Source organism: Perca flavescens, chromosome 5, assembly GCF_004354835.1.
Source record: "Perca flavescens isolate YP-PL-M2 chromosome 5, PFLA_1.0, whole genome shotgun sequence".
NCBI classification, from domain to species: Eukaryota; Metazoa; Chordata; class Actinopteri; order Perciformes; family Percidae; genus Perca; species Perca flavescens.
The window spans coordinates 22,189,345-22,217,084 of NC_041335.1; the positions used below are offsets into that span (position 1 = coordinate 22,189,345).

General features: G+C 41.3%; 1 protein-coding gene across 1 annotated transcript; it reads right to left on the reverse strand.

Annotated features, from left to right (window-relative positions):
- Positions 1 to 20,496: 20,496 nt before the first annotated feature.
- hsd17b3 (hydroxysteroid (17-beta) dehydrogenase 3) lies at positions 20,497 to 26,893 on the reverse strand. The gene is made up of 11 exons (XM_028578790.1): positions 26,665 to 26,893; positions 23,088 to 23,134; positions 22,691 to 22,766; positions 22,439 to 22,546; positions 22,210 to 22,277; positions 21,895 to 21,939; positions 21,483 to 21,517; positions 21,303 to 21,384; positions 21,147 to 21,212; positions 20,867 to 21,016; positions 20,497 to 20,692 (listed from the first exon to the last, which is right to left on the reverse strand). Exons 1-11 carry the CDS (start codon positions 26,813 to 26,815, stop codon positions 20,561 to 20,563), a joined length of 960 nt encoding a protein of 319 aa, XP_028434591.1. The 5' UTR covers positions 26,816 to 26,893; the 3' UTR covers positions 20,497 to 20,560.
- Positions 26,894 to 27,740: the final 847 nt, after the last annotated feature.

Consider the following 27,740-nt stretch of genomic DNA (forward strand, 5'->3'; position numbering starts at 1 on the left):
TGTGTGTGTGTGTGCATGAGTGCACAGCTGGGTCTGACCTCTTTCAGCTGTTGCACTGAAGTAAATAGAACCCCAAAGAGAGCTGCACTGTGTAAGTGTTGTGTTATGTTTAGCAGAAATGAGAAAGTGCTGATAGTTATCAATAAACAAGAGAAAGGACTATGTGCCTCAACAGAACATGCAGCTCGGTAAATAGTATGTGTGTGCGCGCGTGCATGTATACCTTCTGGGTGGTAGATCATGACGATCTTCACACATAATGAGGCCACACATCTGTCACACCTGTTCAAATCAGACGGAGGAGAATAAAAAGCCCTTTCTCTTACCCCAACCCCCCAAACCCTTCCCTCTCTGCTTTTCCCTTTCTGTTTCACCCACAACTGAGATCCCTATCTGTCTCTTTGTGGTCAGTCTGGTTCAAGTGAGATAGCAGAGAGGCTTAGCATTTTACTGTCAATAGAAAGGCTTACCAACTGATTGACAGTGGTTGTAGGCTATCATAGGCCAGCTAGCACGGCTCAGTGGCAAACAAAGCTGTGTTATCCTTAATGCTAAGTGCAGGATTCTGTCAAGGATCTTGAGTGAGACAATCACCATGAGTGATCATTGATTCCTCAAGTCAGCCTGATTGTATTTTATTTTATTACATGCCATGGTGCAATTTGCCATAACTCGAAGAAGTCACGAGGAATACCACCAAATGGAGACTGTGTTTTTTCAGTTCTCCCATTAGTGTCTCCTCTCTTTGTGTGTGAGACGTCTGTTTATAGTTCCTGCCACCATAACCTGGGTGTATGTGAGTCTGTTATAAACTGGACAGTCAGACGGGGCGGCCCTGGCAATGTAGGTTTATTTGCAGAAGTCAGATTGTGACACGTAGTTTGATTTGATTTGTAAAAAGCTGTGAATGAGTTGCTGACCTGGGCCTCCAGTCATCTTTGGCTCAGGTTTCCATACATTCACTCTGCAATGTGTTAAGAAGGTCTGCAGATGGTCTCCGATTAAGAACTAGCTATAACATTAAATATCCATGACTAAATAAGAAAAGTAAAAAAACAAACATTTATAGTAGACATATCTTAAAGACACAGTGAAATAAAAATCTCAACTTGATCCTTCATCCTTTGTCTCTGTGTTAATTGTTCTGTTATCTCTTGCAATATTACAAATATATACATTTGTGAGTATTTTCTTATACAGCAAAATCCCTCTTTTGGGACTAATCGTCCCTGTCAAACCGCACTTGACTTTTAGCTCAGGGGTTGTAGTAGCTGGAAGAGCGACATAGTGGGTCAGAGGTGTGCGTTTCTTAGGATCTCAGTCGCAAAAACGTTGAAAACTGTCACGTTACAGAGGACAATTTAACTTCAGTTTTACTAGTGCTTCATTCAGGACTGTGTGGATCAATCCGATTTGATCGAAAGTAAGCAAACCACCCAGCAACAACTACTGTCTTTAAATTTGAATTGAAATGTTGTTAAATGCTGATTGGTGCAAAGAAATTTGCACCATCAGCTTTGTCACTGAGCCCCGGTTAGAGGAGCCAAGACAAAAACACACTTATACAGAAATCTCTCATGTGAAATAAACAAAACTGTTCCAAATTAGGCAGGAACTGTGTTCACGTGGGATCCCATCACTCATAGTAAGAAGCTGATTGAGAAAATTAGTTTTAAGGGCCTTTAAGGCTTAAGAAGCATGTATCATCAGTGTGTGATTCTCCTCAGGGCAACTGTAATAACGTAAGTATCAATAAAAACTTGTATTTAGGTGACCATCATAGGTGTTTATGAGGGAACAGGATAAACAGTTTGTATCCAAGGCCTATGAAAAAAACGTTTAGGTGACTCAGCAAGCAAACAACCATATTGAGGGGGGGGTACAGAGTCCTGTTGTTACGGTAACAGGCCGAGGAGGTCTCTAAATGTGAAAAAGAAAGAACCCCCCCCCCCTTCATTAGGAAATTACACACAATTTGCCCCTCATTCCTATCCAGTTACCCTGGCAACTGTTAGCCGTAATTTGGGTTAATTCACTGGCTCCTGGGCCCTTCCGTTCCCCGTTGTGCCTGTACATAAAAGAGATATAACACAGATGCACAGACACACACTAAGTTTCTAATGCGGTAACGCACACAGTAAGAGAAACTAATCCTCATTTTGTTTGCTGGAAATAGACCGTGTGCGAGAATATCAATGAAGGAAACACTGGAGGAAAGCTTGAATTTATTCATTCCCAACACCTGTACATAGCTGTAGAAGTGAGTAAGTGGTGGAATTATAGACAGAGCTGCATAATTGTTGAAAATAGTGTCCTATCTCCAAATTTTGCACAAAGAGACACTTGTCCTCGCTGAACCTGTCCTGTCTTGAGGGTGGGAGGGACGGTACAGAGGGCGGTCTACTCTTTTGCTCCTTTCAGAACAAAAGGAATGGAAAATTGTGTGTTTTCCCGTGGAGTAAATATTGAGAGAGCAGAGATATAAACGTACGGAAGAAAGGCTTTTCTGAGCCGCCTGGGTCTCTGTTGCACTGCCAAAGGCCTGTGCGTCACTTGATCCGTTGTTTAGTGTAGAGAGGTCTCGGTAAGCAAGTGGCTGCCTCCCTGCTCCAGCTGCAGCCTCTCTACTGTTTATGTTTGCAGGGCCCTTCACCTTGAAGTGAGGCTATACAAGCAAAGCCTAGCCATATGTGAGCACTGGGCCATCAGAGAAGTCACTGGCCTTTTCTTTTCCCTTTTTCGATCTGTCTCAATCTCTGAAACCCTTCCATTTTTTTTTAACCTTTCTCTTCCCTACCTTTCATTCTCTTTTATCGTCTCTACTTCTGTTCCTCTACCTTCGGTGTTATTTGCTTTCCCTTGCTGACAGTGCAGCCCGTCCCTGACAGCCTGCTCTTTTGGAGAAGATGAAGGGTCGGAATTATCTTCTTGAGTTTCAAAGAACCTCCGTCCTGGATGGGAGAGAAGTGGTAGGTATTATTACTCCTGTGAGAAATAATTGCCCCTCAAAAGTTTGTGGGAATGAATCTCCACGTGCTCGGCAGCAAAGTTTGAGAGACAAGGTGGTAATTATGTCACAGAAATATTTCAGCTAGTATAAATATTCAAATATTTATATTGGTGTGTCATACTGACAAGCACAGCACATTCAGGAGATGGAAAACGTTCATAGAGAAAGCCACAAAAGGAAATATGGAGTTCGAAAATGCAGTGTATGTAATTAGCTATTGGAGTTTTATAGCTTTTTTTTTTCTTCGATAATTCACTCAAATATTTTTATTAGGAGTTCAGCATTATAAGTGAAATGGCTTTCCTGATTCAACAATTACCATGATAGATTGGATTTCTTTTTGTCAAGCATTTAGGTGAATGAGTTTCAGTCTTAAAATTAAACTCCTGGGTCAACCTGGAAAATGATTCATTAGGCGGGTTTAGTGTGTGAGGGTGCGTATGTGTCTGAAGGTTAGTGGTCCTGACCTTGGCTCCTGGGTGGGCTGCGGTGGCTGTGTGCTTGTCTTGGATCATCTCTGGACCCTTCTGTTTACTGAAACAACAAGCAAGCAGTGTCCAGGGAGGAGAGAGGAGTCACACAGGGAGCATCCTCAAAGGCACCACCTCTCTCCTTTTCTTTCACACACACACACACACACGCGAGCGCGCACACACACACACACACACACACACTCGGAGGTCTGACCACCCACATAAGGTATGGTCACCCACTGAAATAAAAACGCTGACTTTTCTTTGACCCATTTCTTAATGAATCTCTCATCTGCTAGAGGCGTTAGACATGTTGAAGCCAGTTTGACTTTAATATTTGTGCTAAAATATGATCCCATTGATGGTAAAACCATTATTCTAAGTGCAGGAGTCAAGAAGCTCTCCCACATTGATGCTCAATAATGGAAGCTTTGTTGATAATGGAAAAGAGAACTATCTTGGCTACTCATAACCTGCTATTATGAAATATTCATTTATCAACTCTGAGAGCATCATTTGATGTTAGAAAGGCTTTGAAAATGGTAAATTAAAAAGGTGTCATAAATATGTTTGCAGCATTAAATTGCAGATCACCTTAGGGGAGGAAAGTCCCTGCTCTTGAGTAACCAGGTTAAACATTTTTTGATTTCAGGTGCAGGACACACTGCACACACTGCTCAGGCTATGGCTTTGAAGGAGGTGCAACTAAAGGAACGTTACAGAACACACACCTCCTGGAAATTCCCAGCAGGGGAGAGTAGTGTTTTTACATTACAGTTAATTAAACTGGCAGTTCAAAATACATTTTTGACAAAAAGACATTTGTTTTTGTTGCAAATTACTATTACTTCTTTAAGCAACTTTAGTTACTAGGAAAATAATGATAATGAGAGTAACTTTGCTACTTCTACTATGTTTAGTGTGACATAATTGGTAACAACAGATGCCCCATCTGCTCTACGGCAATATTTTCAATGCGTGAGGCTTGATATCTTCACTTACCAAAGTGCTAGGACTGTTTTTGATAAGATACAGGCTTAGATCATCAATCACAAATAATATGTCCCTTCATCAGTTTAAATAATATGTGTGTGTGTGTGTGTGTGTGTGTGTGTGTGTGTGTGTGTGTGTGTGTGTGTGTGTGTGTGTGTGTGTGTGTGTGTGTGTGTGTGTGTGTGTGTGTGTGTGTGTGTGTGTGTGTTCTGCCTGTTGGAGGCATCAAGAAATATTTATATTTGGTGCCCTCTAGTGACTATATTGAATGTTACATGATCACAGGAATTTCTCATAAGACAGTGAACAGACACACCAAAACACACAATGACTCTGTTAGTGTGTTTTAAATGAATGAATACATTTTACCATATCACATAAACCTTGTTTTTAGAATATGTCATATAGAAATGATGAAGGCTTAAGGATAAAGGTTTTCGTGTGTTGTGCACGCTCAAACATTATGTTTCAGTGACACAAATAGTTTAGTCCACCTTTAAAAACATAGTAAGTGGAAGAGAGTCAGGTCTTTACTGTCAGTTTGTTTATTTGTAAACTGCTTCCCTAGATCATTTCATAACCACAGTAATAAGATGTTGATGTTTCCAAAGATAATTCAAAAGTCATACTCTGGCTGCAGGCTGCCCCTCTAGGTTTAATTCTGGTTCACAGATGCAATGCCTTAAGTTATTACAGCTAATAGCAATATATATAAATAAAAAAACAACAACTGTTGTATCACTTAACTTAAGTAAGTAGGAATAATTTATTTATAAAGTGCTTTTCACGGACAAAAGTCACAAAGTGCTTTACAAGGGTATAACACAAAAAACACAATACATAATGAGACACTAAACACAATCTGTTTCACACAATAATACCTGAAAGACCAGGTGCATACTGTTCAACCAAACGCCTGCATGTCTAAACAGGTATGTCTTAATCTGATTTTTTTAAAGAATCCACAGAAACAACAGACTGTAAGAGAAGAGGCAGAGCATTCCATAGTTTAGGTGCTATGGCCTCAACAGCTTAATCAACTCGGGTCTTAAGCTGTGTGCATGGGACAGACAATGATTTTAACATATTTGGTTGGCCTAAAAGAGCGAGCTGGCAAATATGGGTGAAGTAGCACAGCCACTGCAGGAGCCTGACCAGGCAATGCTTTGTAAGTATACAAGTAAGATTTTTGACCTAGTGAGCAGTGATGGAATGTAACACAATGTAAGTACATTTACTAAGTACTGTACAAATTTGAGGTACTTTACTTGAGTCTTTTCTTTTCATGCCACTTTCTAGTTCTAATCCACTATATTTCAGAGAGAAATATTGTACTTTTTTCTCCACTACATTAATATGACAGCTTTAGTTACTAGTTATTTTACAAATTAGGATTTTTGCACACAAAACACATGTAGTTTATAAACTATGATGTTTTATTATAAATTAAACTACCCAACAATATATAGGCCTACAAGTACAACTTAAATAATTAGACAATTAAGTACTTAGTTGATTGACAGAACAAAAATAATTTGATTGTTTCCAGTTTCTAAAATGTGAGGATTTTTCTGCATTGAGTACTTTTACTTTTAACAAACTTTTCTGAAACCACAACCAGAACCTCCATCTTATCAGCATTGAGCTGTAAAAAATGTTCTGCTAACCAGTCCCTAATAGCCTTTTAACAATCAAGAAGACCAGATAACCTAAATGCCTTACTGGGTTTAAATTAAAAATGGAGCTGATATCATCCACATATAGCTGGTATGCAATGTTATGTCTGTTTATGATCCCAAGGACAGCAGAGATAAAGAGAATAACTGGGGCCCCACAACTGAACCCTGCTGAACACCACAGGACAGTGGAGAGGTATCAGACACAAAGTCTCCAATAGAGACACTAAAACTTCAGTGAGATACATTGAGAGCCAGTCTAAAGCTATGCCTGATATGCCCACCCAATCACGTAACCTCTCAATAAGAATGTAACTTGCCCATATGAAGACTTAGTTTATTTGGGTTTATTTGGGTATCCACTTTGAAAAAGACATTAAATCACACAATTTCACCCCAAAACATGAATGGTTAATGTGTTATAGATGAGTATACTTCCTCTTTTGTTGTTAACATGTTAGTGCTGATGCCAGGTAGGGCAAAGGCACACTGTGGGCATGTCAGTGAAGATGAGGTTAACAGACACTCTGCAATATTAATTGTTTAAGTACTAAAGTTTTGGTCAGACTTTGCCTTTCCCGATGTATGTTTGTTTCAAACATAAACTTGCTGTAAATCTACAGACTACTCAAGTCAAGAATGATTATATATAACATTTTGAAAGTGAAGGTCACATTAACCTTTTTCATTGGCAGGGCAGTCAGTATAAAGTCATGCTGTGCAGTCAAATATTGAACAAATCCACAGAAATATTTAACTTGGGTGCCTGGGTAGCTCACCTGGTAGAACAGGTGCCCATATGCAGAGGCTCAGTCCTCGACGCAGTGGCTCAGGTTTCAAGTCCGACCTGCGGTCATTTGCTGCATGTCTTCCCCCTTTCCTGTCTACAGCTGTCCTATATATATATATATATAATATAGCCTTAATTACTGTGGACCTTTGAATCTAGTAAAATCAAAAACACTTAAAATAACCTGTTAAACCTACAATATTACTATAGATTTCTTTTTAAATGATGATCTTTTAACTTACTTTGGCCATTTTGAAGTAGTTTGTTATTCAATTTCTTGTCTGTAGTTCTTATCTTTTGTTTTTTTAAAGACTATTCTTATATGAAGATTAGTAATTCTTTGCCTTTTTCAAGCAGACAGGCCAGGAATGGATCATCTCAACCCAGGGTCACGCTGACCTCCTCTCTCCCCTGCGCTATCTCTCACGGGGAGAATCATTCATCAGGACTGTCTAAACAGCCCGGTCACCATATGATTAGTGACTCTTTTAGACATCTTAGTAGCACATACTAATTCATGGTTGTGTGAGTCTGCTTCTGTATATGTACGCGCACAGATGTTTGTGCATGCTTTAAACACTGTACATCATCCTGTAAGCAGCAGGCTATCAAACTCAAGTCTCCAGTGTATTCTCATTTCTCAGGAACCAGATTCCTTCCGCCTCCAACTGGTTTTGTGGATATAAGAATGGTGACTGACACCACAGTGAAGTCGTCTGGTGGTGTACTCATCTGACCAAATGTTTCCTCCAGGTCAGAGGGGAAGGGAGGATGCTAATGACAGTCACATGTGTGTGTGTGTGTGTGTGTGTGTGTGTGTGTGTGTGTGTGTGTGTATGGGAGGGTGAATAACATAACCTGACAGTTCCTTTAGTTTAGTAGATTAGCGCTAGACTCATTATCACTCGTATTCTTTTACAAGATTATGAGGAACTGTAGAGCGCACACACACACACACACACACACACACACACACACACCTGTAGTATCAATGTTAAGTCACATGGATCCCAAACTTCCCTTTCCCGAGCCACGTTAACCAGCTCCGACTGGGGGATCCCGAGGCGTTCCCAGGAGATATAATCCCTCCACCTAGTCCTGGGTCTTCCCCGAGGCCTCCTCCCAGCTGGACGTGCCTGGAACACCTCCCTAGGGAGGCACCCAGAGGACATCCTTACCAGATGCACGAACCACCTCAACTGGCTCCTTTTGACGCAAAAGAGTAGCGGCTCTACTCCGAGCTCCTCACGGATGACTGAACTTCTCACCCTATCTTTAAGGGAGACGGCAGCCACTCTCCTGAGGAAACCCATTTCGGCCGTTTGTACCCTGGATCTCGTTCTTTTGGTCATGACCCAGCCTTCATGACCATAGGTGAGGGTAGGAATGAAAACTGACCAGTAGATTGAGAGCTTTGCCTTCTGGCTCAGCTCTCTTTTTGTCACAATGGTGCGATAAATTGAATGTAATACCGCCCCCGCTGCGCCGATTCTCTGACCAATCTCCCGCTCCATTGTCCCCTCACTCGCGAACAAGACCCCAAGGTACTTGAACTCCTTCACTTGGGGTAAGGACTCATTCCCTACCTGGAGTAGGCCCTCCATCGGTTTCCTGCTGAGAACCATGGCCTCAGATTTAGAGGTGCTGATCCTCATCCCAGCCGCTTCACACTCGACTGCGAACCGATTCAGTGAGTGCTAAAGGTCACAGACCGATGAGGCCATCAGGACTACATCATCTGCAAAGAGCAGCAATGAGATCCCCAGCCCACCAAACAACCCCCGACTACGCCTTGATATCCTGTCCATAAATATTACAAACAGGATTGGTGACAAAGCGCAGCCCTGGCGGAGGCCAACCCTCACCTGGAATGAGTCTGACTTACTGCCGAGAACCCGGACACAGCTCTCGCTTTGGTCATATAAAGATTGGATGGCCATGAGAAGAGACCCCCTCACCCCTTACTCCCACAGCACCTCCCACAGTTTCTCCCGGGGGACCCGGTCATACGCCTTCTCCAAATCCACGAAACACACGTAGCCAGATGGGCATACTCCCAGGCTCCCTCCAGGATCCTTGCAAGAGTAAAGATCTGGTCCATTGTTCCACGACCAGGACGGAATCCACATAGTTCCTCTTCAATCTGAGGATCGACTATTGGCCGAACCCTACTTTCCAGCACCTTGGAGTAGGCTTTACCAGGGAGGCTGAGAAGTGTGATACCCCTGTAATTGGCACACAGTCCCTGGTACCCCTTTTTGAAAAGGGGAACCACCACCCCGGTCTGCCACTCTTTTGGCACTGTCCCAGACTTCCACGCAATGTTGAAGAGGCGTGTCAACCAAGATGGCCCCTCCACACCCAGAGCCTTGAGCATTTCTGGACGGATCTCATCAATCCCAGGGGCTTTCCCAATGTATGTTTGTTTCAAACATGCACTTGCTGTAAATCTACAGACTACTCAAGTCAAGAATGATTATATATAACATTTTGAAAGTGAAGGTTACATTTGCCCCGCCTGGGAAATTGACAACAATCCCCCATCATTCTCCAGCTCTGCCTCTAACATAGAGGGCATATTAGTCGGATACAGGAGTTCCTCAAAGTGCTCCTTCCACTGCCCTATTACCTCCTCATTTGAGGTCAACAGCGTCCCATCCTTACTATTCACAGCTTGGATGGTTCCCCGCTTCCCCCTCCAGAGGTGGCAAACGGTTTTCCAGAAGCACCTTGGTGCCGACCGAAAGTCCTTCTCCATGTCTTCTCCAAACTTCTCCCACACCCGCTGCTTTGCCTCTTTCACGGCAGAGGCTGCAGCCCTTCAGGCCCTTCGGTACCCTGCAACTGCCTCCGGAGTCCTCTGGGATAACATATCCCGGAAAGACTCCTTCAGTTGGACGGCTTCCCTGACCACCGGTGTCCACCATGGTGTTCGTGGGTTACCGCCCCTTGAGGCACCTAAGACCCTAAGACCACAGCTCCTCGCCGCAGCTTCAGCAATGGAAACTTTGAACATTGTCCACTCGGGTTCAATGCCCCCAGCCTCCACAGGGATGCACAAAAAGCTACGCCGGAGGTGTGAGTTGAAAGTCTGTCGGACAGGGGCCTCCTCCAGACGTTCCCAATTTACCCGCACTACCCGTTTGGGCTTACCAGGTCTGTCCAGAGTCTTCCCCCACCCCCTGACCCAACTCACCACCAGATGGTGATCGGTTGACAGCTCCGCCCCTCTCTTTACCCAAAACAAAACATACGGCCTCAGATCAGATGAAACGATTATAAAATCGATCATTGACCTTTGGCCTAGGGTGTTCTGGTACCAAGTACACTTATGAGCATCCCTATGTTTGAACATGGTGTTCTTTATAGACAATCCATGACTAGCACAGAAGTCCAACAACAAACAACCACTCTGGTTTAGATCAGGGAGGCCGTTCCTCCCAATCACGCCTCTCCATGTGTCTCCATTATTGCACACGTGTGCGTTGAAGTCCCCCAGCAGAACAATGGAGTCCCCCACTGGAGCCCCATACAGGACTCAACTCAAGGTCTCCAAGAAGGCTGAATACTCCAAACTTTTGCTTGGTGCATATGTACAAACAACAGAATTTCCCCCCCCACATTCCCGCAGGCGTAGGAAGGCAACCCTCTTGTCCACCGGGGTAAACTCCACTGGGGTAAACTCCAACATAGCGGCGCTCAGCCAGGGGCTTGTGAGTATCCCCACACCTGCCCGGCGCCTCAGTCCAACCCCTATCCAGGAGTATGGTTCCAGAACCGAGGCTGTGCGTAGAGGTAAGCCCCACCAGATCTAACCGGTAGCGCTCCACTTCCCGCACCAGTTCCTGCTCCTTCCCCCACAGAGAGGTGACATTCCACGTCCACAGGTGGTGGGCCCATGGGATGGAGAGATAGGTGCCACGTAGCTTTTTTCGGGCTGTGCCCGACCAGGCTCCGTGGCAAACCCGGCCACCAGATGCTCGCTGACGAGCCCTGCATCTGGGCCTGGCTCCAAACGGGGGCCCCGGGGCTTCCTCCGGGCAGGGTCACTCTATCTCTTCCTCAGTCACTCATAGGGTTTTTGAAACATTCTTTGTCTGGTTCCTCACCAGAGACCACTTTGCCTTGGGAGACCCTACCAGGAGCACAAAGCTCCAGACAACACAACCCTCAGGTTCATAGGGACACACAAACCTCTCCACCACGATAAGGTGATGGTTCCTCGGAGAGGACAAACGATAACTTCTCAAATAAAGTTAAAATACAATTATGCCTATATAAATAAATCTCCTGCTACATTTTACCCGGCTGGATACTCAAACACAGGCTTACAACGAAATATGTGACCCATCAGAATGTCATTTTGTGACTTTGTGGGAAAAATCAGACCGGGGCAAAGGCATTAATAAAATCTATGTAAAAATAGCGTTCTTTTCACTGTTAGTCTTGTATGCTGTTACAGATCATTTATGATCATCAGATAGAAAAGTATTTTCAGTTTCAGAAACACAACTTGTAGCTACTTTAACATTTACATAGAAATGTAGCCTATTTAAGGAAATATACACAAATGGGGCAAATTGCCAACAAATTATTTCAACCTCAGAGTCTATTAATGGCAACTCTTACAATAAAATTGAGCAGATGGATCGACAACAATTACAAGTAAATGAGATAAAATCAAATTTGAGAGGAAATTGCACATCACTCCCACAGAGTTGCGAAACTGTGCCCCCTAGGGGGCATGATGCTCCTGAATAGCAATAAATTTACACTTAGTGGCCACTTTATTAGGTAAATTTGGACATTCTATTCCAATTCAACACGACAGCTCTGTCATAAATTTTACCATTATGAAGCTTATTTTGTTGACATTGTAGGAAACGTTATATGTTTATTGCTGAGGACATATAAAGGTGGTGTTGCACTGGACTGCATTATATCCTCCATATTTCTATACATGAGGGAGGCAGAATATTAGAAACACATTTTAGTGTAATATAGTCCAGTACAACACCACCACTAACTATGATATCAATGTTAAAACATTGAATTTAGTTAACTCCTCTATGACAGTGTAAATAAAAAACCTGAACATTATAGGCATCATGAAAGTAGACTTTATAGCAGCACAGTTCAGTTCCATTGGATCGTATTAGATTGTACAAGTGGTCCTTAAATAGTGGAGTGTATGTTTCTCTTCTTTTATTTATAGTCTCAATTCATAACAAGAGTTATCTCAAGACACTTTACAGATAGAGTAGGTCTAGACCACACTCTATAATTTACAAAGACCCAACAATTCCAGTAATTCCCCAAGAGCAAGCATTTAGTGCGACAGTGGCGAGGAAAAACTCCGTCTCAGGAAGAAACCTCGGACAGACCCAGGCTCTTGGTAGGCGGTGTCTGACGGTGCCGGTTGGGGGTGTGATGAACACTGGCAATGATAGTCACAATAAAGATAATGGATCAGTGACTATAAATAGTAGTTGTAGTAGTTCATGGCATAGCAGGCCACTGCAGGGTGTCACAGAATGTAGCAGGGTATAGCAGGGCGTCACAGGATGTAGCAGAGCACTGCAGGGCGTAGCAGGGTGTAGTAGGATGCAGCAGGATGTAGCAGGGCACTGCAGAGCGTAGCAGATGTAACAGGGCATAGCAGGGCGCGCAGCAGGACCACGGTGACAGGCTGCAACCATGATTTTGGGGCCACCCTAATCCAAGGAAACATGCTGGGCGAAAAGAATATATATGGACTCCGGAGAATAAGCTCCCCAGAGCTAGGTTAGTAACAAGCATTTCTGGAATATGGAAGCACACAGATGGAAAGAGAGAGAAGAAAGAAGCTCAGTGTGTCAAAGGAAGTCCCCCGGCAGTCTAAAACTATAACAGCATAATTAAGAGAGACAGGTTAAGGAGAGGAGCCTGGTTGGGCTAGAACTCTTCCCAACCGGATCAGGCTGTACTGGCCTGTCTCCCTTTGATTATATCATTGATTATATGGTAGATGAGTCTAACGACTATGAAGAGAAGCAGAGAAGAGAAGGGGTGCCGTGTCTGTAGCTATACACCCTCCCCCTCCGGTGTAGGCAAATGCTGCAACTCCTCACTCCCTAACTATAAGCTTTATCAAAGAGGAGAGTTTTAAGTTTACTCTTAAATGTGGTGAAGGTGTCTGCTTCCCGGACCCAGACTGGGAGCTGGTTCCACAGGAGAGGAGCTTGATAGCTAAAGGCTCTGGCTCCCATTATACTTTTAGAGACTTTAGGAACCACAAGTAACTGTGCATTCTGGGAGCGCAGTGCTGTAGTGGGACAATAAGGTACTAAGAGCTCTTCTAGATATGATGGTGCTTGACCATTTAGAGCTTTGTAGGTCAGGAGAAGGATTTTAAATTCAATCCTGGATTTTACAGGAAGCCAATGCAGAGAAGCTAATACAGGAGAAATATGATCTCTTTTCTTTGTACATGTCAGAACACGCGCTGCAGCATTCTGGATCAGCTGGAGAGGCTTAAGGGTTTTATTTGAGCATCTTGATAGTAAGGAATTACAATAGTCCAGCCTAGAAGTAATGAATGCATAGACTGGTTTTTCAGCATCGTTTTGAGATAGGATGTTCCTAATTTTGGCAATGTAGGCAATGAAAAAAGGCTGTTCTTGAGGTTTGTTTTAAGTGGGCATTAAAGGATATATCTTGATCAAAAATAACTCCTAGATTTCTGACAGTGGTGCTGGAGGTCAGGGCAATACCATCCAGAGTAATTATATATTTGGATAATGAGTGTTTAGGGCCCAGCACAATCACTTTAGTTTTGTCTGAGTTTAACATCAGAAAATTGTAGGTCATCCATGCTTTTATATATCTGATGCATGCTTGGAGTTTAGTTAACTGACTGGTTTTGTCTGGCTTTATTGATAGGTATAATTGGGTTGCCTTGCCTATATATAAATGTGTATTTGGAATAAGGCAGAGATAGGCCTACATAAATTCCTTCCAAACATAAGACTTAAAAGCACGGGGGGGTCACGTGACCGGCTGGACAAGATGGCAGCTTAGGATATTCGCTCCTGCCCGACTCTCCCTTCTTGACTAATTTATCCCATTAAGTTTGACTTCCTCAGACGTCTCAACAGTGTACAGCTTCTAGGAGTAGGAATGGCCGACTCTGTGAGGAGAAACAATACAAGTGGAGCCTCTGCGAAGACAAATAAAGGGCAACGCGGTGCCGAGCTCGGCGCCATTACAGATGCACTGATGGAGAAACAAATGGAATTTTTTGAATCTCGCTTCTCGCAGCTGAATGAGTTGGCCAAGGGCACAGACAGTAAGCTGGATGCCATACGAACTGAATTGGCAGTGCTCTCAGGGAGTATTGGCTTAATTAAAGCTGAAATGTTGACCATAAAAGTTGCCGTTGAAGACAACTCAAAGGCCGTAGTGGAACACGCGGCAGCCTTAAGTAGTCTTGAACTTAAAAAGGCGGACATGGAAGACAGGAGCCGGTGTTGCAACTTACGCATTATCGGTTTGAAAGAGGGGACCGAGGGCTCGAACGCTGTACAGTTCCTGACACGAGCTCTGCCTGATTGGTTCCCGTCCCTACAGACCAAGCAGCTGGAAATCATGCGGGCTCATCGGATTTACAGTGGCCGTTCAGCCGGGGACAGACCTCGCACTCTTATTTTCAACACCCTTCGTTACTCGTCCCGCCAGGCTGTTCTCCGAGCCGCAAAGAAGGACCCGGTCATTATTGACGGCAAAACTGTGAGGTTTGCTGCAGACTACAGTAACCATACGATCAAACGCCGACAAGCTTTTGGCCCAGCGATGGACACTGCAAGGAAGAGAGGCATCAAATTTTTTCTACTGTACCCGGCGACCCTGAAGATTAAAAAACGGATTGGACTACCGTGTGTTCAACCATTCCTGCGAAGCTGAGGACTTCCTTAACTCCCGGCCGATGTCGACGCGGGAGAACAACCGACGGGCTCCAGAGGCAGGCACAGCCGAAGCCCGTAGCCGCAGCTCCTCAGAAGCGGAGGGTTGACCTCTACCAAGTGCTGGTTTAATGTGGAGCTCTGTCTACGATTTCTCTAGCTAGACTTAAAGGTTTTTCTGCACTGTACGAGCGGTCCGTTATCGGACTAATATAGCAGATTTTGGACCTTTTTTCGGCTATCTCAGCTTTACCGAGGTTTATACGCCTATCTTCGCCTTTTGATTTGGGCCACAGTCTACGCGGACTGAGTTCTTTTTCACGGCTGGTCATACTGGATGATTTTTTTTTTCCTCTGCCGCCTGAATTTTAATTTTTTATATTTTCCTGATGGTGATGTTCTCTGGTACAAGGTAACATACAAGACTTTCATTCATTGTATTTGGGTTAATTTGTCCTATTCGCCCATATGTTCAGTCTTTAATTTGTATGATGTAGCTAGCTGACTTGGTAATTTTTCTTTTAACGGTTTTACCTCATACAAAGATTAAAGCGCATTCCCTGTATACCGCTACATCACCTAGCTGCAACAGCTGGACTTTACTGCACTAGAATGATTTGTTAATTTTTCTTTCTTTATAATGCGCCCTTAAATGCGCTGTATGTTGGGCTTTTGCCATGGCGATATTAAAATAATGGCTTTTATTTTTGCGTTTGTAATAGCCTAAATTCTAAGTCGGCATACTTAGCATTATCATTTCTCAGCTGACTTGTACAACGCTACCATAGTTTATTTATTTTTGGCATTATTATTACTAATAATTCATTTTTTTTTTTGCTATTCTGAATGTGGCTCCTTGCAGCCTTTCATAGTTTGATATAGCCTACGTCCCTGTTGTTATTGTTATGAGTAATGGGATTATATGTTACTGATTCTATTTGTTAGAAACTGGGGCAGGGGCGGGCGGTATACTCCAACTATAGCTGCCCGTTCTCCACCCATGGTCATGGAACTTAGTATATATGGAGGGTTCATTGTTGGAGCTTGTTCTAGCTCCTTGGGGTTAGGAATGTGTGTTTTTTATTATTGTTATTATTATTATTATTATTATTATTATTATTAGCCTTTAGGTTTCATCCTTTTTTTTTTTTTCTTCCTTTTTGGGCGGGGTGGGGGGACCCTGGTGGGCTGGAATGGTTACCCTTTATTGGTTATGTCTGTTGGTCGCAGGGCTGTTCTCAATATTACTCAATGCTCTGGTTGGGACAAAGGTCTAAATTATGTCAGAACTTAACATTCTAAGTTGGAATGCTGGTGGTCTGAATGCCCCCCACAAAAGGGTTAGCCCATTAGGGTTGTTACGGAAGAAGAAAGTTGACATCGCATTATTACAAGAAACACATCTCTTGAGTGGGGATGTCAGGCGCCTGGCCAATAAGTTTTATCACGTTATAGCATCTTCCTCATCTCTTACAAAGACCAAGGGTGTAGCTATAGTAGCCAGAAGAAATCTTAAATTCAGACTGCAGGATACATGGTCTGATACAACAGGTAGGCTGACTTTGGCCAAAGCTGAACATAATGGCAAGAAAATCGCTTTCTTATCTGCATACGCACCAAATTGTTATGATAGGAGTTTTTATAGTGATATGACTAATATTATGCTTGAGTTAATTGAAGTTAGTTGAATATCTATTCATAGTTCGAGGTGATTTGGAGTGTCACCTTTTTCAGCCCTTCTGAGTTTGCAGGTATGATTTTAACATTACATTATTATAGTCATATGATTTTGTCCTAACGTTTTGGGGTTAAGCTGTTGTCCTTAATGGCATTGTTTCCCCCTTACATCAGGGGTCTTCAACGTTTTTTAAACCAAGGACCCCTTAACTTAAAGTGAGATGTAGCAGGGACCCCCTACTACATATTGTATGAAATGAAGTTGCCTATTAAACTGGGCCTACAATAAAAGTTAGGACAACCTAAAACGTTCTTACATACCCTTTTTTCATAAGCTATTAAAATATTAATTGTTGGCATGATTTTATAATATTTTAATGTTACATACTGTATGTGGCACAGTAAATCTAGGATTAACTGTATCTGTGGGCTGATATCTTAGGGACTCCCTTACCTATAGGCCAGTAAGCCTATCATCAGTGGGAATTTATATTTGCTAATAATATGTTGGAATTATGTTAAGGCATTTTAATTTTAAAAGACTCAAAAATAATAAAAAGACTCAAAAATTTACAATAATTTGGAGGCCCCCCTGCAATGACTTTGAGGACCCCTGGTTGAAGATCTCTGCCTTACATTACTTTTACTTTTATACTTTAAGTAGTTTTGAAACCAGTACTTTTACACTTTTACTTAAAGGAACACGCCGACTTATTGGGAATTTAGCTTATTCACCGTAACCCCCAGAGTAAGACAAGTCCATACATACCCTTCTCATCTCTGTGCGTGCTGTAATGCTGTCTGACGGTTCCAGCATTAGCTTAGCCTAGCACAGATCCTGCAGGTAACTGGTTCCAACTAGCCTACTGCTCCAAATTGTGACAAAAGTGACAAAATAACGGCAACATGTTCCTATTTACATGTTGTGATTTGTAGAGTCACAGCGTGTGCAAAAAACAACGTAACATGAGACACAGCCGTCTTCTAACTGTAAACAAACTGGGAACTATATTCTCAGACAGGCTTGCTGCGAGCATATCACTCTGCCCAAGTACTATATTCTTCCGCCTGAGAATATAGTTCCCGGTTTGTTTACAGTTAGAAGACGGCTGTGTCTCATGTTACGTTGTTTTTTGTACACGCCAGACTTATAAATCACAACATGTAAATAGGGAACATGTTGGCGTTATTTTGTCACTTATTCGGAGCAGTAGGATTGTTGGAACCATTCACCTGCATGTTCTGTGCTGGCCTGATGCCGCTGGAGCCGTCAGACAGCATTACAGCACACACGGAGATGAGAAGGGTATGTATCGACTTGTCTAACTCTGGGGGTTACGGTGAATAAGCTAAATTCCCAATAAGTCGGCGTGTTCCTTTAAGTAAAAAGCTTGAGTTGATACTTCAACTTCTACAAAAGTCTTTTCAAACCCTAGTATCTATACTTCTACTTGAGTAATGAATGTGAATACTTTTGACACCTCTGCTCTCCCGTCGCCTGCAGTTTTATATTCCATCACTGGTGCACTGTGACCAGACTGGCTTCATTAGGTCACGCCTGGCCTCTGATAATGTCCGACGGCTGCTACATGTGATTGACGCTTTGGTGGACGTTAAGGCTCCGTTAGCTGTATTATCACTTGATGCAATGAAGGCGTTCGACCGCCTTGAATGGTCTTTTTTGTGGTCAGTTTTGGAGGTGATGGGCTTTGGAGAGGGCTTCATAAAATTAATTAAGGTGCTATACGCAAACCCCGCAGCGATGGTGCTTACAGGTAATTTCTGCTTTATTCCCGATAGAGATCCTCTCGCCAGGGTTGTCCTTTAAGCCCAAGCCTCTTTGCGCTCTCACTCGAACCCTTGGCACAGATGAGATTCGACTTTCATCAGTTATAAAACCTATCACTGTTAAAAGCACACAACATCATCTGGCACTTTATGCTGATGATGTCTTGGTCTTCCTTGAAGACCCTCTACATTCTACCCCTCACCTTTTAACAATATTGGACGAGTTTGGAGCACTTTCAGGTTTTAAAGTTAATTGGTCAAAATCGGCTTTACTGCCTCTGAATGAGGCAGCTAAGACAACTGCTTTACCTGCGATTATTCCATCTGTTAAACAGTTTAGGTACCTAGGTATTGATATATTCCCCTCTCTGAATCGCATTGTTAAACACAATTATACTGACGTGCTGAATGCGGCTCTGGCTGACTTGGAAAGATGGGCAAGTTTGCCTAATTCGCTACAAGCTCAAATTTCCCTCGTTAAAATGAATATATTGCCCAGGATAAATTTTGTAGGTTCCATGGTCCCGCTCTCTCCCCCTTCTGGTTACTGGGAGAAGCTGCAAGCTGCGGTTTCCAAATTTATTTGGAAAGGAAAATGTCCACGTGTGAAAACTTCCACTGCTCAGCGTGACAGATTGAGCGGGGGCTTAGCAGTTCACCCTTGGTCTTTGGCAGATGATTTGCGAACGTGTCTGTTAGGCAGTGTCAGCTACGATTTGGTCCGATCATTTCTCATCTTGTTGAGGTTTGGCGCTCGGTGGAAAGGTATTGTAACTCTTCCTGCAGATGGCATCTTTATTCACCCATTTTTAATAACAACGGTTTGTTGATGGGGAGTAGAGCAATCACCTTCCCCCAATGGGAAGAGGTGGACATTCACCTTTTAGGGGACGTTTTTGATTTAAACGGGCTGTGCTCCTTTCTAGCCCTAAAGGAAGATTTTAACCTACCAGGCACATCCTTCTTTTTTTACCTACAACTTAGAGCAGCTCTTAAGGCACATGGCGTACCGTGGCAGCACCCCCTGCCTGTTCACCCGCTTCACAAGCTGTTCATTGCTAAAAGTGACTCACGGGGCATGGTATCCACTCTATATCAATACATAAGGGAAGCCTCACACCGGACACTTCCACTAGACAGAGTATGGAGGAGGGATTTCCCAGGGCTAGAGCCAGATTTCGACTGGAGCAGGGTATGGAATAATGTCAAATTGGCTTCTAGAAATCCAGACCACCAGCAGATCCACTATAATTTTGTTCATAGGACTTATTTGACCCCTCGTAAGCTGTGCCTGAGGAAAATGATTGGTGGCGCTTCATGCACATTGTGTTCACTGAAGACCACGGGCACGTTTCTTCACGTTTTGGGAGTGCCCCCATGTTGCACGGTTCTGGCAAAATGTTGCCTCAGAACTGTCAACATTTGTCTCGGGGACAGTATTAGCGACAATACCAGTTCTGTTACTGAATGACACTTCTTCACAACAGATTTCTAAATGTCAGAAAAGGATAGTCCTTGCCGGGCTCACGGCTGCAAAGAAAATGGTGGCGGTGCGCTGGAAGCCCCCACGCACTTTGACCATTAAGCAATGGCTTCTGACCTTTCTAGACATAGTTTATATGGAACTTTCAACCGCTCGTATCAATGGTGCTAGACAGGTGAATATAGATATGTTGTTTTTAATAGCAGAGACTTGTTTTAAGTGTACAGCTTTTATTTCATTTTAACTCATTAATGTAATTTTTGTTTTTATTTAATTAATATGCATGTGTATGTATATGTGTGTGTGTATATATATATATGTATATATGTGTATGTGTGTGTATGTATATTATATATATATATATATATATATATATATATATATATATATATATATATATATTTTTTTTTTTTTTTTTTTTTTTATTATGTGTGGGAAGGAGGGGGGGTGTTACATGTATGTTCTGTTACTTGTAACATACTGTTGGTTGTGTATGTGTGTTGAATAGGATGGCTTGCCCACAATGGAACAAAATAATAAAACAAAAAGTACTACAGTACAGTAACTAATAATAATAATAATATTTACTTTAATGACTTACAACAGTCACCACTATGTTTAAATGAAAAATAGAAGACATAGGTTTATCAACACTAGTTGCATAATTATAATTTGATTTACGGTGTGAAAAATTCAAGCCAAATGTCTTTTCATTGCTGTTCCTGGTTATTTATTTTTTTCCACTTTCAAAAGTTGAACTTGGTGCCTTCTGTGCTGTTTTTTTCTTGACATAGTCTTGTAGGCTGTGTAGCATCAACTCAGAATAGAGAACCTTGAGAGGAATAGACTGCAGTAACCAGCCCTGTATACACACACGCACACACACACACACACACACACACACACACACACACACACACACACACACACACACACACACACACACACACACACACACACACACGACAAATCAGTTTCTTGTCATGTTACTTGGCATTATTTGGCATTATCAGATGGTTGTGCCCGTAAGTCTTACCAGAACTATGTGACAGACACTGCCGTGTGTTTTGTCTCCAGCTCGGATGTACTGCAGGGAGCTTTTTACGAAGTCCTCTGGTGACAGTGTCACTATGTTGGTTGATTGGTAACCTGCCAATCGAGTGGAGACCCCAAATGGAGCCACTGTCTGAGAAAACAGGACAGTAACACAATTTAGATTAGATTAAGAAGAAAACACTTTAAAGTTACTAACAACTCATTCTCTCTTCCTTTGATTTAAATACCTTGAGGTGGAGTCTCAATAAGAATTAAAGTACCTGTATAATAATCCCTTTATCTTTGTATTCAGCTTGAAGACCTTGAGAAAACCTTTCCACAAACACCTATGGGAACACGATTTAGAGCATGAGTGATCAAACAATGATTTAGGAAAACTAGAGGTGTACTGGTATTGCAGGTGATGCTGTATTTACCTTAGATGCAGCATACAGGGTGTACAGGGGGAATGGAATAGAGGCAACTCCAGACGAAATATTCACAATCACCCCTTTTCCCCTGTAGAGGCAGAAAAAAACCGAACAATTGTGGTCTTACATTTGTGGCCAAAAACTGAATGTAAATCAGCATGTTAGGATTTTATCGTATTATAAAACCTGTTCTCCATGCCTGGAAGGATTATTTTGCACATCTGTGGGAAAAGGAATACAAGATCAGATATGAGACAAATGTAAGGTTTGACAGAGTTCATTTGTTTGGGAAGAAAACTAAGAATCCATCACTCACTTTATTAACAATGTTTCGACCTTCATCAGGGAAAGTTCAGACATGAACTATGTTAATTATTGTCTATTTGATATTGTTGACTTGAAAAAGGTCTAAGGACTAAAGCGTTGATAAATTAAATGATGGACAGTTTGGGGATTCTATTTTTTGTTCCTAGTCAAGAGTTTTTGATACTACACCTGTCACTAAGACTTTATGGTGTGAAATAACTGGTGAAATTGTGACCTGCAGTTCATTTGTTCAAAAAAACACACACAAAAAACAGCAAATACACACTCTTACCTTGGCCATAGTTTTCACATTGCAGTTTATCACATTTGTAATAGCCTGAAAGCATAAATAAACGTGTGTATATTTGATAATTACAGAGAAAGAAATGTTAAGGAGTGGATACAGGAAAAGTTTGATGATAATTAACAATTGTTTGACTGAAACATATTACCACTCAAAGTAATTTATGAGTAATGCAAAAGGGCATATGGAAAATACGTTTTATGATTAAGAAAAAATGCTTTTTGTTAGAGCTCAATGATACAATGCATTTTGATAAGTAACACTGTTTACAAGTCAACCTAAAACTGTTAAGGCACCACCAACCTGGTCCAGCTCTGCAGACTCAAGGAATTTGCAGGGGATGAAGCTTGGCAGCGTGCCTACATTATTGACTGGGGTAGAAGAAGAAAATAGAATATCCGTTTTCAAAGGGAGGAAGGAAATCAGCAGATATTACTATCATAAATAAGGCCCTTTCCTTGTGTTTTTTTGTGTGGCAGCAATTAATGTTTCAATATTTACATGGAATTTACATGAAAAAAAAAGATCCAACCTAAAACCCCAATGTTGAGGTCCCTAAGCTGATCCTCAATTTCACTGAAGACATTGTCCTTCATGAAGTCTGTTACTATCACTTTCACCCTCTGCCCTGTAGTATGACCTAAGAAAAATGAAAATGTGGGATCAGCAATATACTGACAATTATTTATTTTAGGACGGATGACAAACAGCATATTTGTGGATGTAATTCAAGTTTTAAAAGCAGACACAATAAAAAAAGGTAAATACAGAAAGCAAGTTTTACCTATTTCCTTAGCCACCTGGTCCAGTTTTACTTTGGTTCTGCTCATGATTATCACGTTCATTCCTTGCTTAGCCAGCTGAGGGATGCAGTAGTGCAGTGGTGGACGGGAGAAGAAATAAAAAAATGCCAACAAAAATTAGCACATGTGCATCAAATAAAAAACTACATATTTTAACCTGCATGATATTCTGGGCAGGGAAGAAACCGATACAGTCTTTGTTGCCCAGGTATGAACATTAAAATACGCACACAAAAAAAACTTCTACACATACAAGTTATAAGGTCTACCAGGTGTTTTATCTTCAAAATTGTATTTATTTTTGGTGTCCTATACTTCAATTTCAAGTACAGAAATGTACACATGCATACACAAGCAGTGCTATAAAAAAAACCTTACCGCAAATGCATATGCTCTTCCTATTCCCTCTGAAGCACCAGTCACCACTGAAACAGGGACCCAGGGATAGTGTTATAAATTAATCAATTATATTATTATGCAGTTTACATTCTTAACACCAGGGGCACTGTGAATCAGAGATGCACTACACCCAAGGACGGTAAATAGAGGCGATGTCACATGTCATATCATTGGAGTATAACACGTGCAGTAAAATCTGGTGTGCACTTGCCAAAATTCTCAATAGCTCATTGGCTGGCGTATGCTCCAGTTACATTGCACATGTGTCATACCACATAGCTCAGAACTTGTGGTGTCGTTGGGCCTGGTTATCCGAGGCTACAGCCCCAAATTTTTTATGAATAGCCACTGATCAATAAAAAAAAAAATATATATTATATATATATATATAGGTGATATGCACACATTTTATGTGAGTGTGAGAGAGAGGAAAAGAGAGAGAGTGCACCTGTGAAGCTTGACAAAAAACGTTATGTGTGTTTGAATGTGCGATAGTCTTAGTAACTCAACAGCCTGTCAAAATAATTAAGGCATGTACTTTAAATGTAAATAAGGTGCCATAGTACATTAAAAAAGCATCAAAAAGGAACTTTTCCCAGGGGACCCCCTACAGAGGTCCGGGCTAAGACTCCAATTTCTTTCAATCCTAGAAACACTCCTGTTCAGAACCGTTACCCAGCAACATTAATAAGACTTGACTACACCATCTCTCTTTCTCTTCTGTCAGACAAATCCCAGGATTGTATTTGTATTTGTATTTGCAGTGCACCCAACCCATCCTGTTCTAAGAGACACATTACATGCACAAATACATGCACAAATACAGCATGTTCCCCAGTTCCCCCTGATAAAGAATTTGCTGAGAACAAACAAGAACTGTTTGTTTATGTGTGCTTGCTACTCTCCCATCTCCTCCTGACCCAGAAATCACAGGCTATTTTCCTCACTCATTGTTATGGGCATCATTATTTAAAGCCTGGTTTTCCAGGACTGGGAGTTCATAATAAATTAAGCCGGGACTCTGGATGGGATGCCTTGTTTTGAGCCATTGTCATCATGGGAATTAGCCAAATGAATGATCTGAGACTGTCTAGTAACTGCTCAAACTGCATTGCATCTCTGCTTTCTCCTGATGACATGGTTCTGCTCGCTTCATCAAACTGTGACCTCCTGCAGGCACTGGGGCAGTTTAGTGTGAAGCAGTTGCGATGATGGTCAGTATCTCCAGGTCTGAGGCAATTTGCTCCAAATACTGGTACATGTGAAGGAGCTCAATTATCTGTAGGTAATGGCCATATAAGAAGGTAAGATGAAGCATGGGGATGAACATAGCTAAAAAAGTTTAGCAAAGACAACTACTGTAGAACTTTGCCCTTCTATTGTTAATTGGTATTGGAATCATGTTATTAGAGCTCAATAACCTTATAATAATATAATCATTTCTTCTATTCTTCTTGTAATTTAGTGTTGTCAGTGTCAAGCAATAGCAACCCCTAATTTAGCTCCTCAATAGCTGCCATTTTCAGCTAACATTATGCTAGCCATGTTTAACAATAACCAGAGCTGGTCCTATCATAAACACACTGATTAGTAGTGAAATGCTCCTGCAGACATAGTTTCACAGGAAGTATTGCATTTCAGGAAGTACATTCTGAAATAGTTATGTAATAATAGGATAGTTCAGTGATAAACTGGGAAAATTGAATGAACATGAAAGTAAAGAACAAAAATCTGCATCCGGAACATTTTTAAAAGAGTCTCTGAAATTACTCCAGAATTTTCCTTCATGCAAATGAGTTCTGTGAACTGCAATGGCCTGTGGAGGCATTTCTTCAAAGAGAAAGAGATAAAGATACAACCACTAAAATTGTTATTGGCCAATCAATTGGACAATGTTAAGTAGCTCAAAATCTTTAACAAAAACTGATCACCATATTGTATGCTGATTTATATCTATAGATGATTGAGCTCCCCCCCACCGGTGCCCCCACATTTGACAAAAATGCCGCAAAAAGTGCCTTCTTGTTCTTGAACGCCTCTACAGTAGATAAAACATTACAAAGTGTCCTTTAAGGTGCCCTTCCAGTGAAGAAAACAAGATGCAGTGCATTAATGGCTGCCCTCAAGAGAAAATATTTTGCACTAATGGGTGCCCTTAACCAATTGAAACATATAAAATATATATTTTATAATATAGTAACAAATATAAGTATAACAAATATAACTATTAGTCTTAAATTATGTTTACTTTATATATACTTGTTGTATTTACTTGTATTTTGTGAAGTTGTTCCTTAAAAATGGCAAATGAAATATACTTCCTACAATTTGTAAGTGCTCGAAAACCTGCATTTTTTTTTTTTGCACCTGCCCCTCCGCCACTGCTCCTGACTGTATAGATAATGTCACTCAAGCAGTGGCAACCGTTTCTACAGGAGATAAAAATGGCAGTTCAAGTTAAACACTTAAGCCCAATTCATTTACCATTACAAGACAAAAGTAAATGCATAAATAGGCTAAATAAAAAAATGCAGGATGTCCCATGGGTGTCAACAAGGTTTGTTGTGAAAGGTTTACAGCCTTTCTCTATAGTGAAAATATGTCAATATAAGCCAATATTATAAATGAATGCAGAGGGACTGGGTTGATACAGCCTAGAACTTACTGTTCTGATGACTGTTTTCCCCTGTGGTGGAATGGAATGAAAGTGGGCTTTAGAAAGAAAGAAAAGATCAGCCTATTATTCTCTTTTTTATTAGGCTTCTTTAAGCACTGTGGGAGACTGAATAACCTCTTCAGAAGAAGCCAAAGGAAATCTCGTAATTTGATGAGGTTGCTCTTGGACGTGCACAGGAATGTTTCACTCTAATTAACATACATGACACTGTCCTCAAGTTCATAGGATGCTTACAAGTTGGATTCTTTGCACCAGCTGGAGAAAGTAATAGCGCTTTCTTAAACCTCCTTCTGTCAATTTACCCTAAAAGCACTTAATTGTAAAACGATCTAGGAAAGCAGGGCAGTTTATACTATTTTTAGTATTGTGTGTACTGTGATTGTTTTTTTTTCTTCTTTTTGACACCAGTGACAACAGTTTGTTTCCCAAGGCAGACAATTCATATTTTTTTTAACTATAACCACATTGGCAGTTAACATTTTATAGATAAACTTGGAATAAATGTTCTGTAATATTGGAGAAAAGTTTAATTTCAGCAGCAATATGTTTTATAGATGAATAACACATCACTTCTTAGGGAAAGTCACAACTGCCTCTTTAGGTTCAAACATTATGCAAGTCAAATATATATATGTAACAGTTCAAATCTAAACAAGTCTAGAACTGAAAACTCTGTTACAGCCAAATTTATTTTTGCATGCACAGGCACATTCTGACACTGTACTTGTGCTCATAAAATCATAATATTTGCGCATTACGACATACACACACACACACACACACACACACACACACACACACACACACACACACACACACACACACACACACGAGACAAATCAGTTTCACATCATCCACATGCATGCTCACAAAACTCACCTGCCCACTCTCCCATTGAGGTGAAAAAAGATTTCGACAGTGGAAACCACATTTTTGGAAAAAACATCCTGCTGAAAAGCAGCAGTTTCACTACATAGCAGACAATGACTGCAGTGCCAAGAGCGATTAAAAACAATTCCATTAAATCCATGCTTGTCGGGGACAATGACAAACTGTGGCTTTAAGCGTCTCTGTGTTTGAGTTTGCCTGCTCTGAGAGAAAGTTTTTAGTTCAGTGATTGACTAAAAATAAAGCACGACAGAAAGAGAAGAGAATAACCCGGCCACAGGGCACTCCCATTTCAAGAAGCCCCCCCCTCACAGACTCTCACACTACCTCTGACTTGCTTGTAAACACAGACAGAAATAGTACATGTACATTTCCCTCAAAACTGAATAAAGTTGTATGGGGACTTGCAGGATGTCAATAAAACACATTTTCATCTCTGGAGGCAAATTTCAGATTTTAAACTATTTTACTATTTTAATTAGAAGCACACAAAGATTTTCACTTCACCATAAGCACTGCAGTGTCTTTATCAGAGGACCACATATTTTCTCCTTATATGCTATGCCAGTTGAGAAGCAGCTTCCAATGATATGGGTGGTGTAATTCCCATGCTGTAAATTTCAATGGAATCCAAAAGAAACATGATTAGTGTTTAACCAACTGCAATGTTTTTAATGGGAAATCATGTTCTGAAATTCCCCCTGACAATGTCACCAGCCTGCACAGCTGGTTTCTTTTATTCACATAAAAGCATGACTATAATTTGTCATATCTTTAAAGTGGGTCTCCTGCGTTTAAATTGATTATTCAATTGCAACTATTTGAATATAATATGATTATATTTTGATAATGGATTATTTGTTTGAGTGGTATATATTCTAACAAAATGGCAACCTCCATTGGTTCCAGCTTCTTAATTGTGAGGATTTTCTGCTTTTCTGTGTTTTATATAATTGTAAACTAAGAACTTTTGGGTTTTGGACTGTCTTTAAATTGCACATAAAATAGTTGAGAATAACGGTATTACAAAGAAGCCACAGGTATCACATATTTCCAGGGTTGGGGAG

Coding starts and splice junctions, on each gene's coding strand:
- hsd17b3 (XM_028578790.1), bottom strand. CDS start 26,815: ATGGATTTAATGGAATTGTTTTTAATCGCTCTTGGCACTGCAGTCATT. Junction 21,940..22,209: donor AGTCTGCAGAGCTGGACCAG/GTTGGTGGTGCC, acceptor TTATGCTTTCAG/GCTATTACAAATGTGATAAA. Junction 20,693..20,866: donor GTGTCTGTCACATAGTTCTG/GTAAGACTTACG, acceptor GTGTGTATACAG/GGCTGGTTACTGCAGTCTAT.